The 22,255-nt window shown below is 39.8% G+C and overlaps 2 protein-coding genes across 3 annotated transcripts; one reads left to right on the top strand and one right to left on the bottom strand.

The window, feature by feature from the left end:
* The first annotated feature begins 4,548 nt into the window (after window positions 1-4,548).
* Window positions 4,549-15,423, top strand: hpcal1 (hippocalcin-like 1). The gene is made up of 4 exons (XM_083934077.1): window positions 4,549-4,797; window positions 10,713-11,208; window positions 12,387-12,492; window positions 14,956-15,423. The coding sequence occupies exons 2-4, from the start codon at window positions 10,831-10,833 to the stop codon at window positions 15,051-15,053; spliced, it is 582 nt and encodes a 193-aa protein (XP_083790203.1). The 5' UTR covers window positions 4,549-4,797; window positions 10,713-10,830; the 3' UTR covers window positions 15,054-15,423.
* A 170-nt stretch (window positions 15,424-15,593) lies between these two features.
* Window positions 15,594-22,161, bottom strand: pdia6 (protein disulfide isomerase family A, member 6). Of its 2 annotated transcripts, none has more exons than XM_083934076.1 (13): window positions 22,085-22,161; window positions 21,648-21,789; window positions 20,783-20,840; window positions 20,039-20,165; window positions 19,619-19,725; window positions 19,389-19,522; window positions 18,976-19,090; window positions 18,181-18,321; window positions 17,805-17,889; window positions 17,507-17,579; window positions 17,266-17,424; window positions 17,082-17,178; window positions 15,594-16,290 (listed from the first exon to the last, which is right to left on the bottom strand). In XM_083934076.1, the coding sequence occupies exons 1-13, from the start codon at window positions 22,101-22,103 to the stop codon at window positions 16,219-16,221; spliced, it is 1,329 nt and encodes a 442-aa protein (XP_083790202.1). In that variant the 5' UTR covers window positions 22,104-22,161; the 3' UTR covers window positions 15,594-16,218. The 2 variants fall into 2 exon arrangements, with proteins under 2 accessions (XP_083790202.1, XP_083790201.1); XM_083934075.1 differs by having other exon boundaries at window positions 15,599-16,290; window positions 19,389-19,525.
* Between the last annotated feature and the right edge of the window lie 94 nt (window positions 22,162-22,255).

The raw sequence follows: 22,255 nt of genomic DNA, 5'->3' as shown, positions 1-22,255 counted from the left end.
ACAGAGCCAGAGATAACAAGTCGAGAACCAGGGCCGCAATCTGGCTGACCAGTTTACCCTTAAGATCTGCTTTTTGGGCGTACATGAAGCATGAAGGCAGAAGTCTGCCGTCGGGCCACAGACATCTAAGGCATTGTCACATTTGGCCTTATATAGCTTTTCAAATTGTTTTCATATGGTATATAGTATATGATCTTTGCAATTGTAACATTTCAATGGCAGAAAAAATACCATTAGAATATCATTCACTTGCAATCTACATCTAGAAACTTCTAGGAAGGTCTACTCAGCATTGCCACTATCAACACAGCTCAGAAAAATGTGAAGTAGTGCTAATAGATAAGCAAGCTGCTGTTGTACAGCACATGTTGCTTATCAGTATATCAGCATGTCCACATGATTCTACTGTCTGCGGCTTCATCATGTTCTTTCCATGCAGCATGTCCAAAAAAACTGCAGATTAAAATCTGATAGCATCTATTAGATTCTAACTGAAATGTTTATAATGGACCTAAAGGACTGAATCTGTGGGGACAAAGCAGGATAACAGTTTCTCCGCAGACAGAGCTGGACAAAATGTGAGGATGAAGCTAAAAGCAGAGATGGAAATTGATTTGATTATACAAAACCTGTTACTGACAAAAACCAGAACGCAAATCAGAATTTGATCCATTTATGCCAGACTGTTGGTCCCAGAATAAAAATATACATGGTCATGGTAGATCACACAAGACCGCCACTGCTAAACTGTTGTTGTTATTTGTTGTTGTACAAATTTAGGATAAACCCCTTGAGATGAACCCTTTCATTCACAAGGGGGGTCCTAATATACGATACAGACAAAATGAATAACAAGAAATGAAATAAAGACGCTAAAGTAATAGGCAAGAAAAAAACAACAACAATTAAACTGACACACCACAACTAACGTGATCGACACACAAACATCAAAAAGAAGATTTCTACGTTCAACAGTGTTCCCATTGGACAAAGTGAAGTTACCAATGGCAAAAAGTTGACAAAAGTTACTTATTTACACATCCAGCAGAAAGGAAGCAACATTTATTTGGTGTTACTGGCCAACTGTTATCTTGTATACATACATTAAATTGAATATGTGAATGCTACTATGCGTTAATCAAGTTAAACCTCGATTTCAGTACCACACATGTTCCCTAAATATTGACAAAGAAACCACAGAGGGGAGCATTGCCCTTCACTCTGTTTAATGTAAAGACAGGCAGATCAATATTTGAGTTTGTGCAGACTTGTGTCGCTGCTTTTACAACTGCTTTGACTGCTTCATGTGAAATATTAAATATATGTGTGCCATGGAGGAAGGACAGGGGGTCAACCAGTTTTTTTTTTAATGAAATAGATGTAACACTATTTTGCAACGTGTTGACTTGAACTTCAGTTTATCTAATCTGTTCACATCAGGCCAGTATGAAACCCTACTGGATCATCCATTACAACACAGTGAGGTGCCACGGTAGTCAAGTAAGAAGAAAATAGCACATGAAGTTAGAATTGTTTCTGGAATTATTGTAACTGTGCCGATAGATCTGCTTATCCACCTACTGTAAAAGTAAAATAAACTCAGACTTTTGGACAAAGAAAGTGTCCCATGATGATCTCAATGTTTTTCTGAAGTGTTTTCACATATTAATATAACAGGTGGTTAAATATTGCATTCCTTTACTTGTGAAAATGGGTAAATATGCTCTATTTATTTCATAATAACATACAGTATACAACTATATATTAAGATACTGGTGCTCAATGAGCAATTAATGAGTAGAAATCTTTCTTCATAATGGCAAAAAATGTCCTGTTCTGAGTTTGCTTGTTTCACAGTAAAAAATTGTGTTTATCTAGTAACGCACAAATGTATTGACAACATCAGCTGTTGCATTTATAATTAAACAAATCCAATACTTTGTGAGGAAACATACATTAAAGTTTTAGAGCAAAAGAAAAAATATTGTATAGACAGTATGAGACCTGTATTTGTGTGTATGTGATTGTAAATATGTTAATGTTTTTGTATGCATGAACATATGAACGGTTTGTGTTGGCAACGTATTTTAATGTCCTGTGAAAACAAACAATAAGGAAACGTGACACAACATTGCACCACTGCATCCCAACAGAGAATACTCTTTAGTAATTGGCTAGAAGGGGCCTGTAAACATCCCTTTGACAAAGTAACAGACCTGTCTCGCCCAACAAAGCGAGACAGGGCAGTCGACCGACAACACTGTTGAGGGCCGTCAGCGGCCTCCAGTGGATCATTATGGTTCTGCAGATCAACACACAAATGAGCCCTCTCCACACAGTATTCTTATAACTATACCATTTCATATTCATTCAGCAAAAATCATCATGTCCTGTTGGAGTGTCCTTAAAAATAAACTGAATCATTACTCCCTCAATTTAAATGTATTTCCTGGATTAGAGCATTAACATGATGCATAAACTGCAAATAATATATACAGTGTAACAGCATATTCAGATCATTTGTAACATAATGTATATTGTTTTTATTTCAGGACAGATGCAAGTCATATATTGTTACAATTTAAACCTTTTTTCCTTCCATTCTTTTCTTCAACAAGCAAAACTTTCCACTTCCCACTCATCTGCTTCCTCCCATAAGTTGATGGATACCTCGATCCACTATTCATTATTACTGCAGTTTCTTGTTGAGATTTTAATGTAGAAAAGACAAAATTGATTGTACAACAGAGGCTCTTTTGGAGGAAAAGAGGCTAAAGATTTAAGGTTTTAAAAATCCACTCATTAGTTTACAGCATCACCTTACAGTCTGCAGATAGAGTCTAACATGTTCAATGCATGCCAGTGATTGTGTGATTGAATGATGTGGTTGGCAATCAACATTTATATAATAAAGGTCCACTTATTCGCTATTGCAGAGATTTTCTGGTCTTCAGAAAAAAACAAAACTTGAGCTTAAACTAATTGCATGGACATTTTTTTTGTATGTCTGTTTTTGGGAAATGATTCTAATTCTAATAATTCTCACCATAAAAAACGAAGGCTCTGTTGTGTCTATTTAATTTTGGTTTTGCTTGTGATATCCTAATAACAACAACATAGTATACAGTAGTTTACCTTACATTGGCCTTAACATTATAACATTCAAAATGTTCGACCTGTGGCTAAATGATGAGCATAAAATGTATTAGAAACACTCTTATTATTTAAGGAAGTCACAATGATTTTCATCTGCATTACTCCACCAGCAACAGGCTTTATGAGTGTTAAGTTACAAATTGGCAAAAGCAACAAAAGCAACCTCAGACTACTTTATCACTGCCTCAAACCCCCCACCCAGTCTGTATTGTACTCACTCTTAGGTAGAGATAAACACTCCATGTGCTTATAGAAACAGGTGTCAGGCTTCAGGAAGACACACACTCACACACACACACACACACACACACACACACACACACACACACACACACACGCACACACACACACACACACACACACACACACACTCACGCACACGCACACGCACACACACACACACACACACACACACACACACACACACACACACACACACACACACACACACACACACACACACACACACACACACAGTTAATTATTTATCCACTTACTGAAATGCTGACATACACACCGGCCTGCCTGCAGTGTCACTTTAGCCTAGAGAGGTTACTATATAGGCACTGATGGACAATGTACATCTTCAGAGAAGCTGAGAGAGAAGTCCTACATGGGGAAAGTTGAAATTAGGTTATGTCATTTATGTAATACCGCTAGTCTCTAGTGAAGCTTGTGCCACAGTAGTGAGACCCCTGTGATGGATTAAATGTCCTTTTGTATTTATCAGAGCACATGATGATGCTGGAGTTTGTAAGAGATTGAAGGAGGTATGATCATCACTTCCTGCATATTTTTCTGAAAAGGGTTACGTTTTAATATAATAATAATTATTATTATTATTCCTATTATTAATAGGAGTATGCTAATACAATCTTTCCTTATAGTGTGTCATTTTTGCTTTAATTACATTGTATTGTATAATCACGTTTTAAATGTTATTCTCTCTGGTATGTTCGTGTGGTGCAGTTGCAGAGCGATTCTCATAGTATCAAAATATTTCCCTTAAATGTGAACTGTTTATTTTAGATATTGCGCTAATAATAGTCTGCAGTGATAATTTTCCACAGGACGCTGCTGCGACTGTTTCTACGATGGAAGCAGTGAGTGTGGACGGGTCCATTCAGTGTGTGCGGGGGGGGATTTAAGGTACAACAAGTCGGCGAATTGTTATAAAATACCTTTTTTAAATCACGACTTCATTTATTTTTGACAGTTATTTTTAGTCTTTGTAATTACAAACTCTGCGCACGTCTGTCACATTCAGAGAAAGTGTGTTTAATCGCCTCCAAAGGGAAAAGAAACCCCTTTAGTTGTTAATGTGGCAGGTCGGATGAAAACCGAGCTCTGTGCCACATCTTCCACTGAATGATAAACCCGCTACACCGGGAACTGGAGGCAGGACCCACCAAACAAGAACTATTCCGGTCAAACTTCATATGTATTTTCCCTCTGGAAGAAGCCTCTTGAATTATTCTAGTGTTGTATTTTTACAGTTTTATCAGTAGGAGGTGTTATAGGTTAAGCTACTGTAAGTTAACGGTTAAGTTGGGGCTTTTTGGTGACGTGAAGTGAGAAAGTGGGCTTAACCGAAGTGGACTTTTCAACCAAAAGACTTTTAAATATATTACTCCTGAATAGGTAAGTTTATATGACTTTAAATGTACATATATATGTATATGAAAAACACTGCTTAAAGCTACTGTAGTGTCCAGTCTGCTCCAGTGTGTCTGTCCTGGTCTGCTGAGGCAAATTAATTTCCCCAAGCAGAGGAGGGTGTTATAAAGAGTCACACCCATAAAAGACCACAGCCTAAGTCTCCCCTACTCCTCAGGATGTGGTCAAACAGTTTAAAAGCTTTATCCAGCTGTTGGCAGACTCAAAAAATACACTGTTTATTTAATGCAAGTTTTGCAAGTAGCTTAAAATATATTGTAACCAAGTACTGAATAAATGTTAACCATGTATGTATTTAGTTGATGATGAAGTAGGGCTGGGCTGTATAATTATTATAACAAAATGCATCATTTTATTTACCTCTATCAATGGGCTGTGTATCACAACATGGAACAATCACGTAAAATAAAGACAGCTGTTCAGGGCCATGATCAATGGTCCACTGTTTATAAAAAATAATAATGTGATGTGAAGACTGCGTATTGACAAACAAGGATGTGTCAAGCTCCAGGCCTATTATAGGCAAATTCATCCCTTACAACTTTGCTATATGATGATGATGCTTGCCAGTCGACTATTTCAACAACTATTCCACACTATTGTTGCTGCTTTTTTTCCTTCTCACATAATAATAAAACCGAAGTCAACATGTGAAGAGTTGGTGTATCCAAAATGAAGCCCAGTCACCATTAGAAAAACAAACATTCAAATACAACCTTGCTGCTAGAATAGAAATAAACAATGAGTTTGCAGTATTAAACTTTTTGCGCAATGGATATGAGGCATAAATCACCGTGGATGGCCCTGAACAGAACAATAAAGATGTTGTATTTAGGTTAAACTGTTCAACAATCAACAGCAAACATTTGAAATTTGAATTCCAGACAGAAAAAAAATGTTGTTTCTCTTGAATCTCAATGTATCTCCTGCCCTGCGTTTGCCCCAGATTGATAGTTACACCGCCTCCCTCTCATAAGCCTTAGCACTACTATCCTGTTGCCTTGGCTACTGGTGTGTCAGGGGACTTCATCCTGATCCACTGCTTGATTTTCTCTGACACAGGTTCAGAGACTATCACACGAAGCACCGCTAAAAGTGAGAACTACTTGAGAGCTAATTTTCTCTTTTTCTTCCTCTTGCATGAGACTAACGCATCACCCACCTGATGCACTCTTAGTTACCAGCATTACACAGAACTTAAGGCTGCAGTGCTGCTCTGCACATCCGCTGCACAGCAGGCTACACGCACCACTTAAATGGTAACTGTGCTTTCTTTCCGTGCACTGAGCCGTATCAGTTTGTTTGATTTACATTCCATTCAAAGGAAGCACAACACAGACAGCATGAAAAAAAATGTTCTCCGTCGTGTTCATGCAGAGTTGAGGATTGGGAAATGTGTGTGTGGGAAAAGTGTGCTACTTAGGCTTATTTTCATTATTTATTAACCTACTGATTTTTTCCAACAGCGACACTGGTGTCGTTTTCACCTTGTGAGTCTGTGTGTGTGTGTCATCATGGCAAAACGTGATGTCCTGGAGACCCGTAGTGTAGCCAGAACTAACACAGAGGCATTTTGCAGTGTCTGTCTGTCTCTGTGGACAGATTTGGTCACTCAGAGCGTCGCAACCGTGCAAGATAAAGTCACAAAATTATTACAGATGTGTAGTTCAGCTCAAGATGCAGGCCAAGATAAAAAAAAAGGGTGTGGTGTGAGTAAGGGCGCCGTTAGTGGGGAGTAGAAAGTTGGGATGGGGCCATTGCCTCACCACCTGATGTCCCTGGACTGATTTGATGGAAGACTAAGAAAAAAAATTTAAAAATAGATTTTGGAACTAGGGATTTTTTTTTTCAAAATAGTTACCAAATAATTCTGTCTATTGACCATAACTTTTACTTTATTTGCCAAACATTTTGTTGACGCCAGTGTTTTTTGTTTCATGTCATGCTTTATGGGTGGATGGGCTACTAAGATGACTGTTTGCATCCGAACACACACTCTTCATATCTCCTTTTGAGATTTATTCTTTGCTTAGACAAGAAATAACGAGCATCTGGGAAAATAATGGTGGCTTTCTTTGTTGTGACAAGCCCATTACCCAGAAATGAAGTGGGCCTAAGAATGGCAAACATCCGTGAAACTGAAATGGTGAGAAATTTACAAGATCTCCCCTGTAGCCTTGGGGTGGGGGATATGTGCTGCACTGGAGCCTGTGTGAACCGGTCTCATTAGGCAGGGAACAAACTGGAAAAAGTGGACCATACAGAGCAGTCTGGCTGTGGGGGGCTGGGGACAAGAAGAGAGACTGTTGCTGTGTAATCGAGGGGAATTGCAAACACGGAATCTGGAATGGCAATCTGTTGTGTGTCCAACTACGCTCACAGACTGTTTGTGTGTTTGCATGTCGAGCAGTCAACGATTCTCTCTGCAAAGGAGGTCACGTAGATGTCAGAGCAATATCTAGCAGTTATTTCTGACCACATTTCAAAACATTTTCCACTGCACCAAGTAGCAACTTTGGAAAATGACTTGCCTGGTTCCCAGCTGTGAAAACATCTAAAGCATCTCATGACGTCTCAAATGCCGGCCTGTATGCCTACACAGGAATCGCTTCCATTTAAAAGCACAAATGGACCAACAATACAGTTGACTGCCCATGAGATTGAGGCAAGCAACTGTCCCTGCAGCAGGTAACTGCTTTCCTCCTGCAATATTTCATGCGTGGTTAAAACAACAATTATGAGTAACTGTTCTTGCTTAAGCCCAGAAATGCGCTTCATCAGTGTTGTGATATTGTCCCACTTTCTGCCTTTTCTATAATAAGAAGAAAGTAAAAGAATATGAAATACGCCTTAACTGCAACCCATATGTTATGTGTGGGAGTCTAGTTTTAGGCTTTAAAGAGCATATTTCAGAGGCCAGGAGAATCTGTTAAAAGGTTTTGTCAGTGTGTTATTATTTTAACTAACATTTTCTTTACCAGAGTACACACTGTTTGCCTTTTTTTTCTCTCCACAAATTACAACTATGTGCACATGGAAGCAAATTCTTAATTTAGCAGCAGAGGTTCTTTTCAGTCTTCAAGCCTTCTGGGTTTCATGTGGTTTTGTGTTTTTGAGGGAATAAATAGCAACGCCCATATTTACTCTGTCTGTCTGCTCCAGCTCAGCCTGCTCACTGAGCTGTCCTGGAAACATCCATGTGACCCAGAGCTAAGGAGATGCTGCCATTTCCTCATCCTGTTGTATGTGAGAGCGGAAGGACTAAGGTCCGGCCTGCAGGGCAGTGTGTAATTTATAGCATAGCCCTGTTAAAACGCAGTCAGCAGACATACTAAAGTGTCAAAGTGAGCTTTTACCCTAGTTGATCAGTCCTGTCACTGTAATGTTCACACGCTTTCTACAAACTTGACTTAGGCACCACAAAAAACCAACAATATGATAGTGTGAGTTACTGCTTCAAAATGCAATAGAAGGCTTTTACTTTGTTTTAAGATAGTGCCATTTGTGTCAGATTAGTTTGAGGCATGCAAGCATTGTGCAGAAGATGAAGCTTAATGACTTAAGTTATTCCCTTTCTCTGGAAAAACATTGTATACACATTTACAAACATGTAAGCTTCACAGAGCCTCTAGACGACGATTTAAAAACTCTTCCAACAAAAACAAAAAAAAGAAACAATCTGTATTAAATATGACATTTTAATTCTCACAGTCCATACTGGATGAGATTGTGTTTTGACTCATTCATGAAGGGTATGATGGTACTGTTTTTTTAGCACTTACAACCTTTATGGAACCTTTTATGGCCGTGCCCTTTGCTGAATTTGCTGCATTAACATGTGCTGCGTCTTGTTTCATTGATTTCTTTTCCACCCCTAAGCCCAAGTGACAAGACTTTATGTCACTGGCTGTTCCTCATACCTGCCTGCCTCTCATGTTACTATGTGACTTTGAGTCCTAAAATTGCAGGAAATTACACCCGTGAGACAATTATTATAAATGAATAAATGTGTCTGCCGTTCTCTGTGTAGAAAAAAAATTCACACTGCTCTCAATTGTTCTACGCCAGATAAAATCATTCTGGTGCCAATAACACAGGAGCAATGGGATTTCAATAATTGAAAGAGAGAGAACGTGGGGATAATACATTTCTCTCTCACCCCTAAAATCATTATACGCAACAGAGGAGTGGATGTGTTATTCAGAAGGATTATTATGTAATTGAACCGCTGGTATTAGCTGGAAATAGTTTTCCCTTCTATGTGTCATACTTTTTTCCATTCTTTCTTCCTCCCTGCCTTCGCACATCTCTTTTTCTGTCCCTCCCACGCTCACTTTACCAGATTCGTGTTAAAAGATTGGCTCAGGTTTTGGCAAATTTCTTGTGGATTCCAGAAAAAAGAGAAGCTGTCATGTGTTTTTAACTGTTACTTCTTTTTTTTTTTTTTACTTTGAGACCATGTTAGAAATGTGTCTCTTTCCTTCTTTAATACCGAGGCTGTTCACTTGTTCTCAAACATCTCATGAAATACATATTTTAGATGGTTGATACTGAAAGTGAGGATAAGTAGATGTATTATATTTCCTCATGTAAACTGACAATACTGTACATTTGTGTCTTTATACCATATTTCCCTTGCTAACAAAATATATGAAACAAATATTTTCTCCTCTGAGAAAAAGAAACCTGCCCCCATCACTCTGTTGTTAACTTAAAAAAAAAATCAGTGTGCATGTGTCATCTAAGTAATGTAACACACCCGTGTCTGCCTCATCAGTGAGCTGCATGCACATGTGTCTCCCGTCTAATGGGTTCAATGCTGTTATGGCTGTATCCTGGATGTGTTGTTTTTATGCATCCTCATATCCTCAATCATGAATACCCCTGCATACATGAATAAACAGATATTGCAGGATATAACCATGGAAACAGAATTTAGACAAACCACTGAAACAGGTGAATAGGCTATGAACTCATAGGTGAATAGGCCCAGGTGGTCAAATGCTTCAGCGTCGTTGTTTGCAACGGTATTTTTTATCTACCATTTGTGTTTCTCTCTTTAATCAGTGTTGAACTTCACCTGCTTAAAATCAATTGGAATATTAATTTTCTCATAAAGACGAGGATTATTGTTGAGGTGAATGTCTGGCCCTCTCAGTGACAACAGTCAGTATAGGCCTGACCTTTCAGAAAGTGGATTTATTGAGAATCACAATGCCCCAGGACACTTGTCCCTCTACCATGCAGTCAAGGGTCGATCAATTATCACTATGCCAGAGGATTAACATGGCATCTGAGTTGTAATCTCATTAGGGCTGCACAATAAATCTCTATTTAATCGAAATCAAATCAAATCAGCTTTATTTATATAGTACCTTTCATACGTATAAAAGTGCAGCCCAAAGTGCTTCACATTAAAATAAAATAAAACAAACCCCCTTGACATCTCAACTAGTTCAATCGTGTAACACACACACACACACACACGCACTGCACTGATACCCCCCCCAAATAAAATTAAGTATGGCCGGTGCGATATCCACAAAATATGTCTCGAAATACCATTCTGGATTAAATAATGTGGCTTACGAATTGTATTCTAAAAAACTTAAAGAGACTTTTGCTCCACAGCGCACAGAGCTTGGTACATTGGAGGGACAACTAACACCGTTTATCTGCCCACACTGCCATGACACAGAGCTGGTTTAAAATTGACAAAGAGTCCCTTAAAGAAAAATCTTTGTTTGGTACAGAGCCTGAGAAGCATCATCAGCATGTTTTATGATTAAACACTGCTGCAGGCTGAGATGAGTTATTGAACCGATGAATCATTTATGAGGTTCACACAAGGATATTAATGAGTTGTTGGTGTCCTGCAGGAGCAGAGGAAGCCAAGCAGCCGACGCCGTGGAGAGTAAAAACACAAGGCAACTGGAGAAGTGAAAGGAGAAGGTAGAAAACACCAGCCCAGCTATCTGCCTGTCTGAGAGTGCTGTCATGGGGAAACAGAACAGCAAGCTGCGGCCCGAGGTCCTGAACGACCTGAGAGAAAACACAGAGTTCACCGACCACGAGCTCCAGGAGTGGTACCGTGGCTTCCTCAAGGACTGTCCCACCGGCCACCTGACTGTGGAGGAGTTCAAGAAGATCTATGCCAACTTTTTCCCCTACGGAGATGCCTCAAAGTTTGCTGAGCACGTCTTCCGCACATTTGACACGAATGGTGATGCCACCATCGACTTCAGGGAGTTCATCATCGCCCTGAGCGTGACATCGCGTGGTGGGTTGGAGCAGAAGCTGCGCTGGGCCTTCAGCATGTACGATCTGGATGGGAATGGGTACATCAGCAGGGCAGAGATGCTAGAGATAGTTCAGGTGAGGACATCGATGTATATGCCCTATATATATATATATATATATATATATATATATATATATACTGTATATTGGGTCAGGATCAGCTGACCTTTGCATACAGACCATACAATGTAGCTGATATTATACAATACTTATTCAAGAACAGTAGGAGGATTTTAATACTTTTAACTATTTTTGCCTTATCAGAATTTTACCTCTACAGGATACAAAATCTGAACCCACTAAAGTAAAGGGAAAAGGAAGATATCTAATCAGATTCCTTTAGGGTTAGCACACTTTAAGCAAATCCATACCCATAACAAAATTACAAATGGATATGTATTCATAACTAAAGCCTTATATACTACAGATTTGCGTTACAAGTAGGGCTGCAACTAATTGACTTGAATTGCTTTCATCTATGAATCTAACATTTATTGTCTGGATTGTGTGTTAGAAGTACGTATTTAAGTGTCTTGTTTTTTCCGACCAACAGTCCAAAACCTAAAGACGTTCAGTTTATTATCACATAAGACAGAAAAAAGCTGGAACTGAGCACTTCTTGATTGTTTTGCTTGATAAACTGCCGAAGCAATTAATCAGATATCAAAGTACGGGCCAATTTTTAAGTAATCCACTAATCTGTTGACTGTTTTAAGCCTCAGCAGGTCAGAAATCATAAGACATTTTCACCTCACATTATATGTGCAGGCTGCCCTTTCTTTTTTTTCTTATCACTCTGGCTATATTTACTCTTCCAATATGGTGCGCTGAGCAGCCTGCAGGGCCATATCAATATTGGCTCTGTCTGTTTTGATTGTGGATACAAATGAATTTGGAAAAAAAACACACACAACAGAATCAGTGCTTTTGTTATTGGTGAATGCGTTCTGTTTTTCGGAAAAATCTCTTTCTCCCATCACATGATCTAGAGATGTGTATAGTTGCAGAAGATACAAATAGACACGTGTGACACATGTTCAGAGTGCCTTACTGTGAGTGTAACAGCAGGATGAGCTTCAGTTGCCAGAGCACCATCATTACCAGGTAGCAACAGAAAACAGGTCAAAGCACTCCAAGATGTAACAAATATGTCAGGTGGGTTGTTTTCCATCTTTACTGCCTAAAAGCTTCACACCTACGACTCCAAAAGGAATTCTTGTATAACAGAAAATGGTTCTCACCCACCTTTGTAGGCAATATACAAGATGGTATCATCAGTGATGAAGATGCCTGAGGATGAATCAACACCAGAGAAAAGGACGGATAAGATTTTCAGACAGATGGACATTGACAACGATGGTAAGGGTTTTATTTTTATGTGCTTTTGTGAGGAGATATCATAACTAGCTGCCAATACAGTGTATCAGGAGGGAAAGCGAGTGGGAGTCCTAAATAAAACTGCTGTCTAATACATGATTTTAATAATTGGTGTAGTTGTAAGAAGAAACAACTAAAGCTCCTCCTTTAGAAACGAATGAACAGATAATGAATAACAATATAGGGATAACAATCTAAAATATGTCTTTATAGGAACTTGCAGAGAAATTCTGTACATAAATAAAATATCATATCTGCATACAATGCTACTGCTGGTCAGATATTGTAAAAAGTAGGATTTCCATGTCTTTTTATGACAAAGCAGGTCGAGGTGCTGTATAAATGTTGTGAAACATCAAAACGCTCAATTCACAGAGAAATGCACACAGTTCGTATTCAGAAAGTGTGACATTAAATGAGCCGTCAGGACTTCTGTACATTGGCATGTCACAAGTATACTATAGGTAGAAAGTTCTGTTACAGTACTTCCCCGGCGGCAATGATGATGCAGAGAGCACTGTTGCAGGAATGAAAATAAACACAGGGGCAAACAAAGAGGATGTAATGTGCTATTAGAAACCCAAAATACACGTGTGTAACTGAGAATGAGTACGACATGGGAGCTTTAAAGGGCGACCGTTCGATCCCCACCTCCCCCGGTCCACATGTCGAAGTGTCCTTGGGCAAGACACTGAACCCCGAATTGCTCCCTGTGCTGTGCATGGGTGTGTAAATGTGGTGTGAATGGTTACATTAGATTAGATGTTATGTAGATGTCCACTGCCATCAGTGTGAATGTCTGTGTGAATGGGTGAATGTGACAAACACTGTGAAAGCGCCTTGAGTAGTCAGAAGACTAGAAAGGCGCTATATAAGTACAAGTCCATTTAAAGTAAAGCTTTACTAAATATAGACACAGTTTGAAAGATTAGACATTGTTAAAATGAACAATACTAAAGAAGATTGTTATTGTGACCTTGTGCACTTACCATTACAGAGCAGTTTGAATAGTACACAGGAAATATGGAAGAAGGATGACACAGAGAGAAATACGACGGCATATAAGTACTTGACATAACATGAACATGACTCACAAGATCATTAGCAGCCTTTTGCAGTTCATCCTGCTGAGCCACCAACGTCAGTGGTTTGACATTTAGTGTGAAAAGATGACGCTAAAACCATGTGATGTGTACTTAACCATTTTCAAGTCTCACCGTTCTGACTGTTTTTGACACGTCACATCTCAGTACGATATTTAGAGCTATTCATAAGGGAGTGGGGCAGCTCAGTTTGTCTCGGAGCAGATGCTTCTGGTCTGGAGGTCAAGTTTTATAACATCACATGGTACCTCAGACCAAGCCTACGGCTACAGCAGCAGCTAACTCCCCTTGCTAATGTGATTCTGCTGTGTGGCAGAAAGCTATCATTTCTTTTAACTAATTATTGTATACTGTTGCATTTTATCTTTGTGGTAGATAAGTCAAAACTTAAATAAATATTTGCTCAATTCGCTGCCATCATGTTTGATTTTGCAGTGCTTGCTGTTGCTTGATCAAACACAATGGGTAAAAATGTCAAGTAAGATGTAAAATATTAAAGCAGTGCAGTCTGTTAGAGACGGCTAATTGCTCTCATTGTAATCAATATGTCATTACTCAACTGCAGCTCAAAGCAATTAGAACATTTTGCCATTTTAAATACAACCCTAGGGTTTCCACAAACATAAAATGAACTTCCATTCATGCAACATTTTAAATATGTTGCCAAATAGTAATTAATATTTTTTTTAAAAGACAAGAACAAAACAAATACAAAAATAGAAATATTTCTAAATAATTTGATTTTAATATTTGGTCTTTCAATTTTTATTGTTGTTTTACTTCAATAAATGTTAATTCATTAACATGTATTCATATTCATATTTAGATTAATTAATTTATATATTTAAATTAATTTATTAGTATTTAGATCAATATTTAGATTTGTTATCATAGACAGCTTATATGTGGCCAGTGCCATTAAATAATAACGGTTTAAAGGTAATTTCTAAATTAATAAATTAGAAATTGCATACTAAAATGAAATGAAATACTGTGTTGGCATATAAAAACTGCAGTGTTGCCTATTTTTGTCAAATCAATGCTGTTAATCAGTGCACCCAGGGATTTCATGAATCACATGGAAATAGCATAACAGCACAACCTGCTGGTTGATCTGCCAGCTGTGAAGAAATCAATAAATTCTCAATGCACGTTCATTGTAATCTATTTCAAAAGATGTCTGTTCTTTACCATCACTGTTATCAGGCACAGCAGCGATTATATTGTGAGAGCATCAGAAGCTTTTGTGTTGATTATAGTGGCGGCCGCATGATTCGCCCCTCCGGTACATGCTCGACTGTGGGTGACTGCTGTGAATCTTTTTTTGGTCTCTGCTTCACAGGTAGATTGTCCCTGGAGGAGTTCATCAAAGGTGCCAAGAGCGACCCATCCATTGTCAGACTGCTGCAGTCGGATCAGGGAGCCTCGCGTCAGTTCTGAGGACAGAGACAATAACAGACACACACTCTCGAAAAACACAATCACAAACCCACAGCCATCGGTCAGTCATCATCACAACCTCCCTCACCAGATAATCCTTTTCTTTTAAAAACACTCCTCGTCCTATTGTTTACATTAATGGATACTTTCCTTGTGTCAATGTGGCTCCTTTTCTGTGGACTATGACGTGCTTTACGGTATTTTGTGCTTTCCCAAAGCTTTCTTGCCTTGAAATGGTTTTTACCTGTTCTCCATAAGTGAAGTGCCATATCGTATATTTATACTGACTGGATTATGTGCTTGCAAGTATTATGAATCCCATTATGTTACACTAAGAGGAAACTAATTACATCACTTCTTATAATTTGATTCAACTAAATTGTGTTGAAAGGTTGCTTATTGTTGTTCAGGATATCAACTGTAGCTTAACAAGTTGCTCTTCTGAACAACTTCTATATGCCTTTGGTATTGCATGCACTTGGTGATATGAGTTTTCTGATATTGTAACAGTTTACGTGAATAAGGAGGCTGTGATTGTTTTTATTCCTTTTTATTTTTGTAACAAAAATGTTGTTTTCACACAATTGAAATAAAGTCGTGTAAGAAAAATCTACACAAGAAGTCCCACAGTATCCCCTTGTCCTGGACAGACATGATGCAAACCCATCGAGATTCACACTAACCGGTTTAAAAAGAGAAAAAAATATATAGTCACATTAGGTTGGACATTGAAGTGTTACTTTGACAAATCCACATTGTAAAATAGGTGCTCGAGGGTGGCTGAAGAGGGGAGAGGGGAACGATGTTTGAAAAAGACTTGAATGAACACTGAAATGCCACATTCAGAACCTCCTCCCCTCCCCTCCCCAGTTGGCGGCGGCCGTATAAATATGCAGCTTCTAACGTTCAGCAGGTACGTCAGGCAGAGGTCGCTCCAGGGACACAACACACGCCCCCCTCCTCCCTCCCTTCCTCCTGTCCCAGTGTGACTGACGTAGATGATGTGAGAAACTGCAGGTGTCTCTTGTGTCTTTTCTGGAACATTTCAGTAACTGGGCGACGAGGCCTCCCATTCGTCCACAGGAGAGGGGAGGCGGATCGCGCAGGACCAGACCAGACCAGATCCAACCAAGCCAGCCTGGATCAGATCCCACCCCGTTTGGGCTCATAACTCATCTTTATCAAAGTCATCATCCAGGTCTACATCACTGAGGTCGTAGTCCTCCTCCACAGGAAGCTGGGGTTGACAAGGAGAATAAAATAAAGAAACTGTTAAAGATTGGGATAAGCATGACCGATGGACTTTACACTGTGAGCAAAGCAACATTATCTGGATTTTTTAGAAGTACTTCTACTGCCATCTTACAAAAGTTTCTTGATATATTCTTGTGTGCATTATTGTAGTACAGAGGCAGAAAGGCGCAGGTAAAGGTGAACCGTATTAAACCCCATTTCTAAACCCCGAACTGGTCTAACCAGGTCGGATTAATTGTCCATACAAACGAACGATTGTCTGTGGTTTTCTTGCACGTCAGAAAGTTTGATCTGCTGTCTTGATGGAGATTGTGCTGAAATAAAACAGAACTTCACTGCAGAATAGGCGGTCTAGTCAGACTAGTCGTCTGCTTTTATCAGATTCTTGCTTCCCTTTCATTGTACAATTAGACAAAATCCTGCCCCTTTCTTTTTGTCAACATTGTTAAGGATGAGGTTGTCTTGTTTGAATAAACTTTAGTGGAGTTCTGTAGCCACAGTTTATTTATCAATACAACATGAGCCATTAAGGCTTTTGGCCACACAGAAAGGTAAAGTTAAAAAGGTGCAGTGAGAGTTAAAGGCACTGTACTCGATATTCAGAACATTAAGATCATGCTTTTCAGTTTTTCAAGTAGAGGAAATGTATAAAATTAATAAAAACGTACAGTGTCTACCCAGCTAAACACTGGTTGAAGCCCTCAAACATGTAATTATCTGTACATAACGAAGTAAAACCTCTGACCATGAGACCACTGGGATGCTCCCACTTACCTGTCCGTCTTTGCCGTCCCAGGGTTCGACACTGTCTATCGCGGGCATGGCCCCGCCTCCCAATGTGGCAGTTGAGCCACGGCCCACAGAGAGCTCCCTGAAGAGAAGATGAACCATGTGAGCATCGGCATTAGGAGTATCTTCACTTTGATTCTTGTAATGGTGAAGAAAGCAAAAACAATACCTGAGGAACTCATGAATGCCGGTCTCGCTGAAGGATCCCCTAAGCAGAGCAAATTTCATCTTACGTGCGTTGATGGCGGCCATGGCAGGGTAGCCAAATCCACCAATACCCAGAGAGGCCTCCAGCTGCATCTGAGCTCCAGCTTCAGTCCACAGCCAGCTGACAGAGGGAGAGCAGGCTGTTAGTCACAGTCATAATTAGTCATTTGTTTTACAATCCATGACCGGTCTCTCATCCTCACCCCCACATCTTCTTCTTATACTTCTCAGCCATCTTCATCATTACCTCCAGGTAGCCGTTTCTACCTGCTGCGCCTGTAGAGATATAAAGACAGTGGATGTTGAGGGATTAAAGACCTTTAAAATTACCTTTTATTGCATCCATCTGTATACAGTGTATAAATTCACATAGTTTGAGGTTTGAAAAACATTTAAAGAAAAATTTCAAGTGAACTGTAATCATGTTAAAACGTGCCAGATTTTTTATTTCGTGTTCTTTAAGGTTACACTTCTGAACCACTGAACATGTTCCCGTCTCACCTGTGTCCAGGATGTGTGGCAGGAAACCAATTACACACAGCTGACTATCATCACAGGTCTTCTTCAAAATGTCTTCATTGAGGATCTGAGAGACAAACATTTACAAGACAGTCAGGTCTAGTTTTGGTAGCACTTGTGTTGTTCTGAGAGCATTGGATTGAATAGAGTTTTGGATTATTATTTGATTTAGTCTGAGTTTATCTTGTTTGTCTTGTCTGACAGGGTAGCGGTCACTGCTCATGCTGTAGCAAAATATAGATTTTAAAAAGGTGATGATGAAAAAGCATCATCCCCGGACGCCTACTTGTTCCCCCTTAAGGCATAGTTTTGCAAATTTAGTCTAATACATGTTATGTAAATGCACAAGTGGACTGACCTCCAGGAGTTCAGGAGCAGCAGCGTGGTCAGAGAACAGGTCCAGAGCCCTCTCGATGATGTCTCCACGAGAGCGGCCTCCTTGGTAGTCCTCGGGCTCCTCACCTTTGCGGAAAATCTTGATGCTGGGAAATCCACGGATCTACACACAAAAAACAAACATATTATTCCAGACAGTATTGTGAATAGTTGCCTTGGATTCAGTTGCATATTGATATTAAGGATAGTTGGTTAAGATATTGTTAGTTCAGGTTGCAATGTCCGCTTCAACTGAAATCTCGACGGCAGACATGGGCCAAGAAATAACTTTAAAATTATTATAAGATAAATCAAGATTTGCAATTTTGACTTTGAAGTTAGATTTCCTCAGGTCTAATTTAATTAGTATGTTCTGAATTACTTCATACTGACAACATAGTTTTATAGTTTTGTTTGGACAGTCACAGACATATTCTACTTATGAAGAAGTGTATGTGAATATAACAAGATTAACACACTAGTTTTACAGTACAAAGCCTAATCATCTCGCTTGAGACTTAATATTTCAAAGCAGACATGTTTACAAGGTCAAAGCCACATATGCAAAGCATATCTCATGGCTTAGTGGTTCACCGACTATTCAAATTTAGTGGATCTTAAACAGGGGATTTACAGCGCAATAGACACACTTATCAGCTGTGGATGAATTTACAGTATCCTGCTTTGGTGAGTGCAGTGAGCAGTGGGGGTTCTCTTGCTTGGCATCAACTAGCTCATAACTGTAATGCACCACGTTTTCTTATTGATTCTTACTTACCCCGTAGCGGCTGGACACAGCTTGGTGTACAGTAGCATCCACAGCTCCAAGACGAACTTTGCCCTTGGTCTGCTCCTTTACAGCTGAGGCTGCAGCTGCCCACTCAGGCTCCAGGCTGTTGACGACAGAAGAGAACTAAACTTACTATTTGTTTCACCGAAAAGTGACTGTTTACAAAACAAATCTGACCAATCTCAAATTTTCAGGAAAATCAACAGCTCAGATCTCACTAACCAGTTTAAACTGGGATTACTGTCTGTCTGTTACTGTTTTCGGTTTGGTCTGTGGATTATCCAGATTTAATGGGACATTGTATCCCGAAGGAAACACTGTTAAGTCCTTGAAACAATGCTTATCAGTGTTTCAGTCCAACAAGTTGTATTGGGGTGGAATAAATCAGGTACCAAACTCACTTTTTGCAGTGTCCACACCAGGGGGCAAAGAACTCCACCAACCACACCTCCTCACCGTCCAGCACCATCTTATCAAAGTTGTCATCAGTGAGCTCGACCACATCCTGCTTACTGCCACCACCACCACCACCGCTCTGCTGGAAGGCAGTTGAACGTTACTTAATGTTCACTGAAGTGTTTGCTCTTTCAAACTTTAAAAACCTACTGCATAAGTTCCCTCATGGAGCTACCTGTTTGCTGTAGCCGGAGCCGCCAGATTTGCCGCTCATCCTGTCTTTCACCAGAGTGCGCAAAGCGTTCATGGCTCCATCCACGATGGCCTGGCTACTGCGTCCACCTGAAGGGGGAAGGAGAGGCAGAGGTCAGTTATAGCAGCTAAAAATGTATTTTACAGTCAAACCTCTCTCACCATAACTTTAACAGTCTGAAAGTGTCCAAAGAGACCGTGAAAGCACATTAGTGATTCACTGAGAAAGGATGAAGTCGATGTACGTTAAGTCGACGCCTACATTCGCTTTTCTCTGAACTGATTATACTAACTTTATATAATAAAGTCTTTATAAGGTCACTGTAGAGGAAGATTTCAAAACTATGAAACTGCATATTCAGCAAAAAAGAGCCATTTGATGGTGCAGCGGTTTTTTCTGTACCTTGGTACTCCTCTGGTTTGTTCTTATTGGCCCCAAAGACCTTGATGGTGGGGAAACCTCTGATGCCATACTGGCCACCCAGTGACTTGTGTTCGTCTGCGTCTACGGCACCAATCTTGACAATACCCTGAAGAATTTCAGAAAAAAAAACAGGTTGCAATGTACAGTCTCAACTTTTCATAACAGCGAAATATAGCAAGTCTGTTATTCATTCTCTTCCCGGCAAATTTGTGTGTTGTTTCACAAATGTGAAAGTCAGCATGTCAATGAACAAGTGCAACAGTTATTTATGTGTGCAGGTTTTGTCCACAGACACAATATTGTTTAGACAAATAATGTTAGAGGTGATAACACACATGAGATAAACAATGACTAATATTAAATTTGTTCCAGATAAAAACAAGACTCACTAATATTTGACTACAGTCCCATATGTGCCCACGGCTCACGCCTCTGTTTGCTGTTATTCTCACTGTTGAGTTACAAACTTCCAAAAACACTCGTAGGCGGAAAAAAGCTGTGAGTTTTGCAAACGTGATATCGCTTCAGCGTATTTGGTTGTTTGTCTGTTTTGTTTGTTTTAAATCGGTGAGATGAACAATGGATGCCTCTAGTGTAACCAATTAAAGCACAACCACAATCATATTATCAAGTTGCTAAATAGCAGTATTTGATTTTGCCTCCATTGCCCTGATAGAACTAGTAACTGTGGATCTGCAAGATGACAAGAGTAATTTTGTTTACCTTGAGGGCAGTGGCTGCCTTTTTCCAATCAGGAGTTAACTGTTGACAGTGGCCACACCTGACGGACACGGGAGAAGGGAGGGCGGGGAATAGAAGATCAAATTGATGGTTAGCAAAAAGAAAGAAAGGAATGTTTCAGTGTTAAAAGACAAACTAGTTTTACAATAGACTTCATGAGTTAGAAATGTGTGCAAACACTACTATGGTCCAAGTCACTACCACTTATTAATTACAGAAGCAGATTGACTCAATAACACATGTATTATTTACTGTATTCACCACAGAATCGATGTAGCTCCTGGTATATAAAGCACTTAACGGTATGGCCCCTGAAGTTAAATCTGACATGCTTTATTGACCTGCCAGATTCCTCAGGTTACATGACAGCAGTTTTCTCCAAATTCAATTTAAAATCAGGCAACTTTTAAGAAGAAACTCAAGTCATTTTCTTCTTAATCTAGCGATTTATTTGTTGTGTGTGACATGTTGTCTATACCGTTTTGATTCTACATCCTTACATCCTGTATGCTTACCATCATATCCTGTATCCTTGCATTATTGTAGCTCCTTCTCCATGTTCCCTGTATCCTGTTCTGTAAAGCACTTTGAATTGCTCTTGCTTTTGCTCTACAAACTTTAACTGCGTGATTGCAATCTGACCCAAGGAGGAAGGAATTAGCAAGTCTCCACACTCCTCTCATGTCATAAAGTTAATGTTTCTGTGAGATGGAGCAATTACAAGACTGAGTCCATGTCAGAGACTTGTATGAAGCTATTAGTCAACTGTGTCACTATACTTGGGTTGATCTGAGGACACCTGTTGCCACTGAAATAATGGCCACCAAAAGTTAAACATGGGACTCACCAGGGAGCGTAAAACTCAATCAGCCACAGACTGTCACTCTGGATCACCTCCTTGTTGAAGTTGGAAGGGGTGAGCTGAACAACATCATCCCCAGCTGAGTAAAAGCCTTGGACAGACAGGACCAGGGAGCAGCCCAGCACTCCTGCGGGAGATGAATAAGGTTTACTCTCACTGTAATGTTTCAGAGACACCCGTAGCTTATTTAAATACAGTTTATATTCCCAATGATGTAACAGCAAGTGAAATGGACGTTTATTAATTCATTGATTCAACAATAACTGAGGCCTGGCACTGCTGCTCTGTGCACCCTAACTTAGCTGTTCAAGCTAACCGCAGTAGCCAAAACGCTGTCAAACACGCCTAACGATGACACACGGACACAAAGGATATTGACACAAGTAGAAAAGCTGCTGCTGCTGTTGTTGTCAATCACTCACCGAGTAAAAGCGGTCTCATGGTTTTAGCTGCTCTCTGAACGTCTCCTCTGTTAGAAACACCGGACTGCTGCCGCCGCTGCGCCTCACAGAGAAAGTCGATCGAACAAGCTCACCGTGGCCCACGCTGATTGGTCCACCGGTGGCGACGCTGCTCCTCGGCCAATCAGCGTG

Source organism: Echiichthys vipera, assembly GCF_963691815.1.
Source record: "Echiichthys vipera genome assembly, chromosome: 19".
In the NCBI taxonomy this organism is placed as follows: Eukaryota; Metazoa; Chordata; class Actinopteri; order Perciformes; family Trachinidae; genus Echiichthys; species Echiichthys vipera.
Note: the sequence above shows the minus strand (reverse complement) of the source record. Positions and strands in the feature narration are given on the sequence as shown.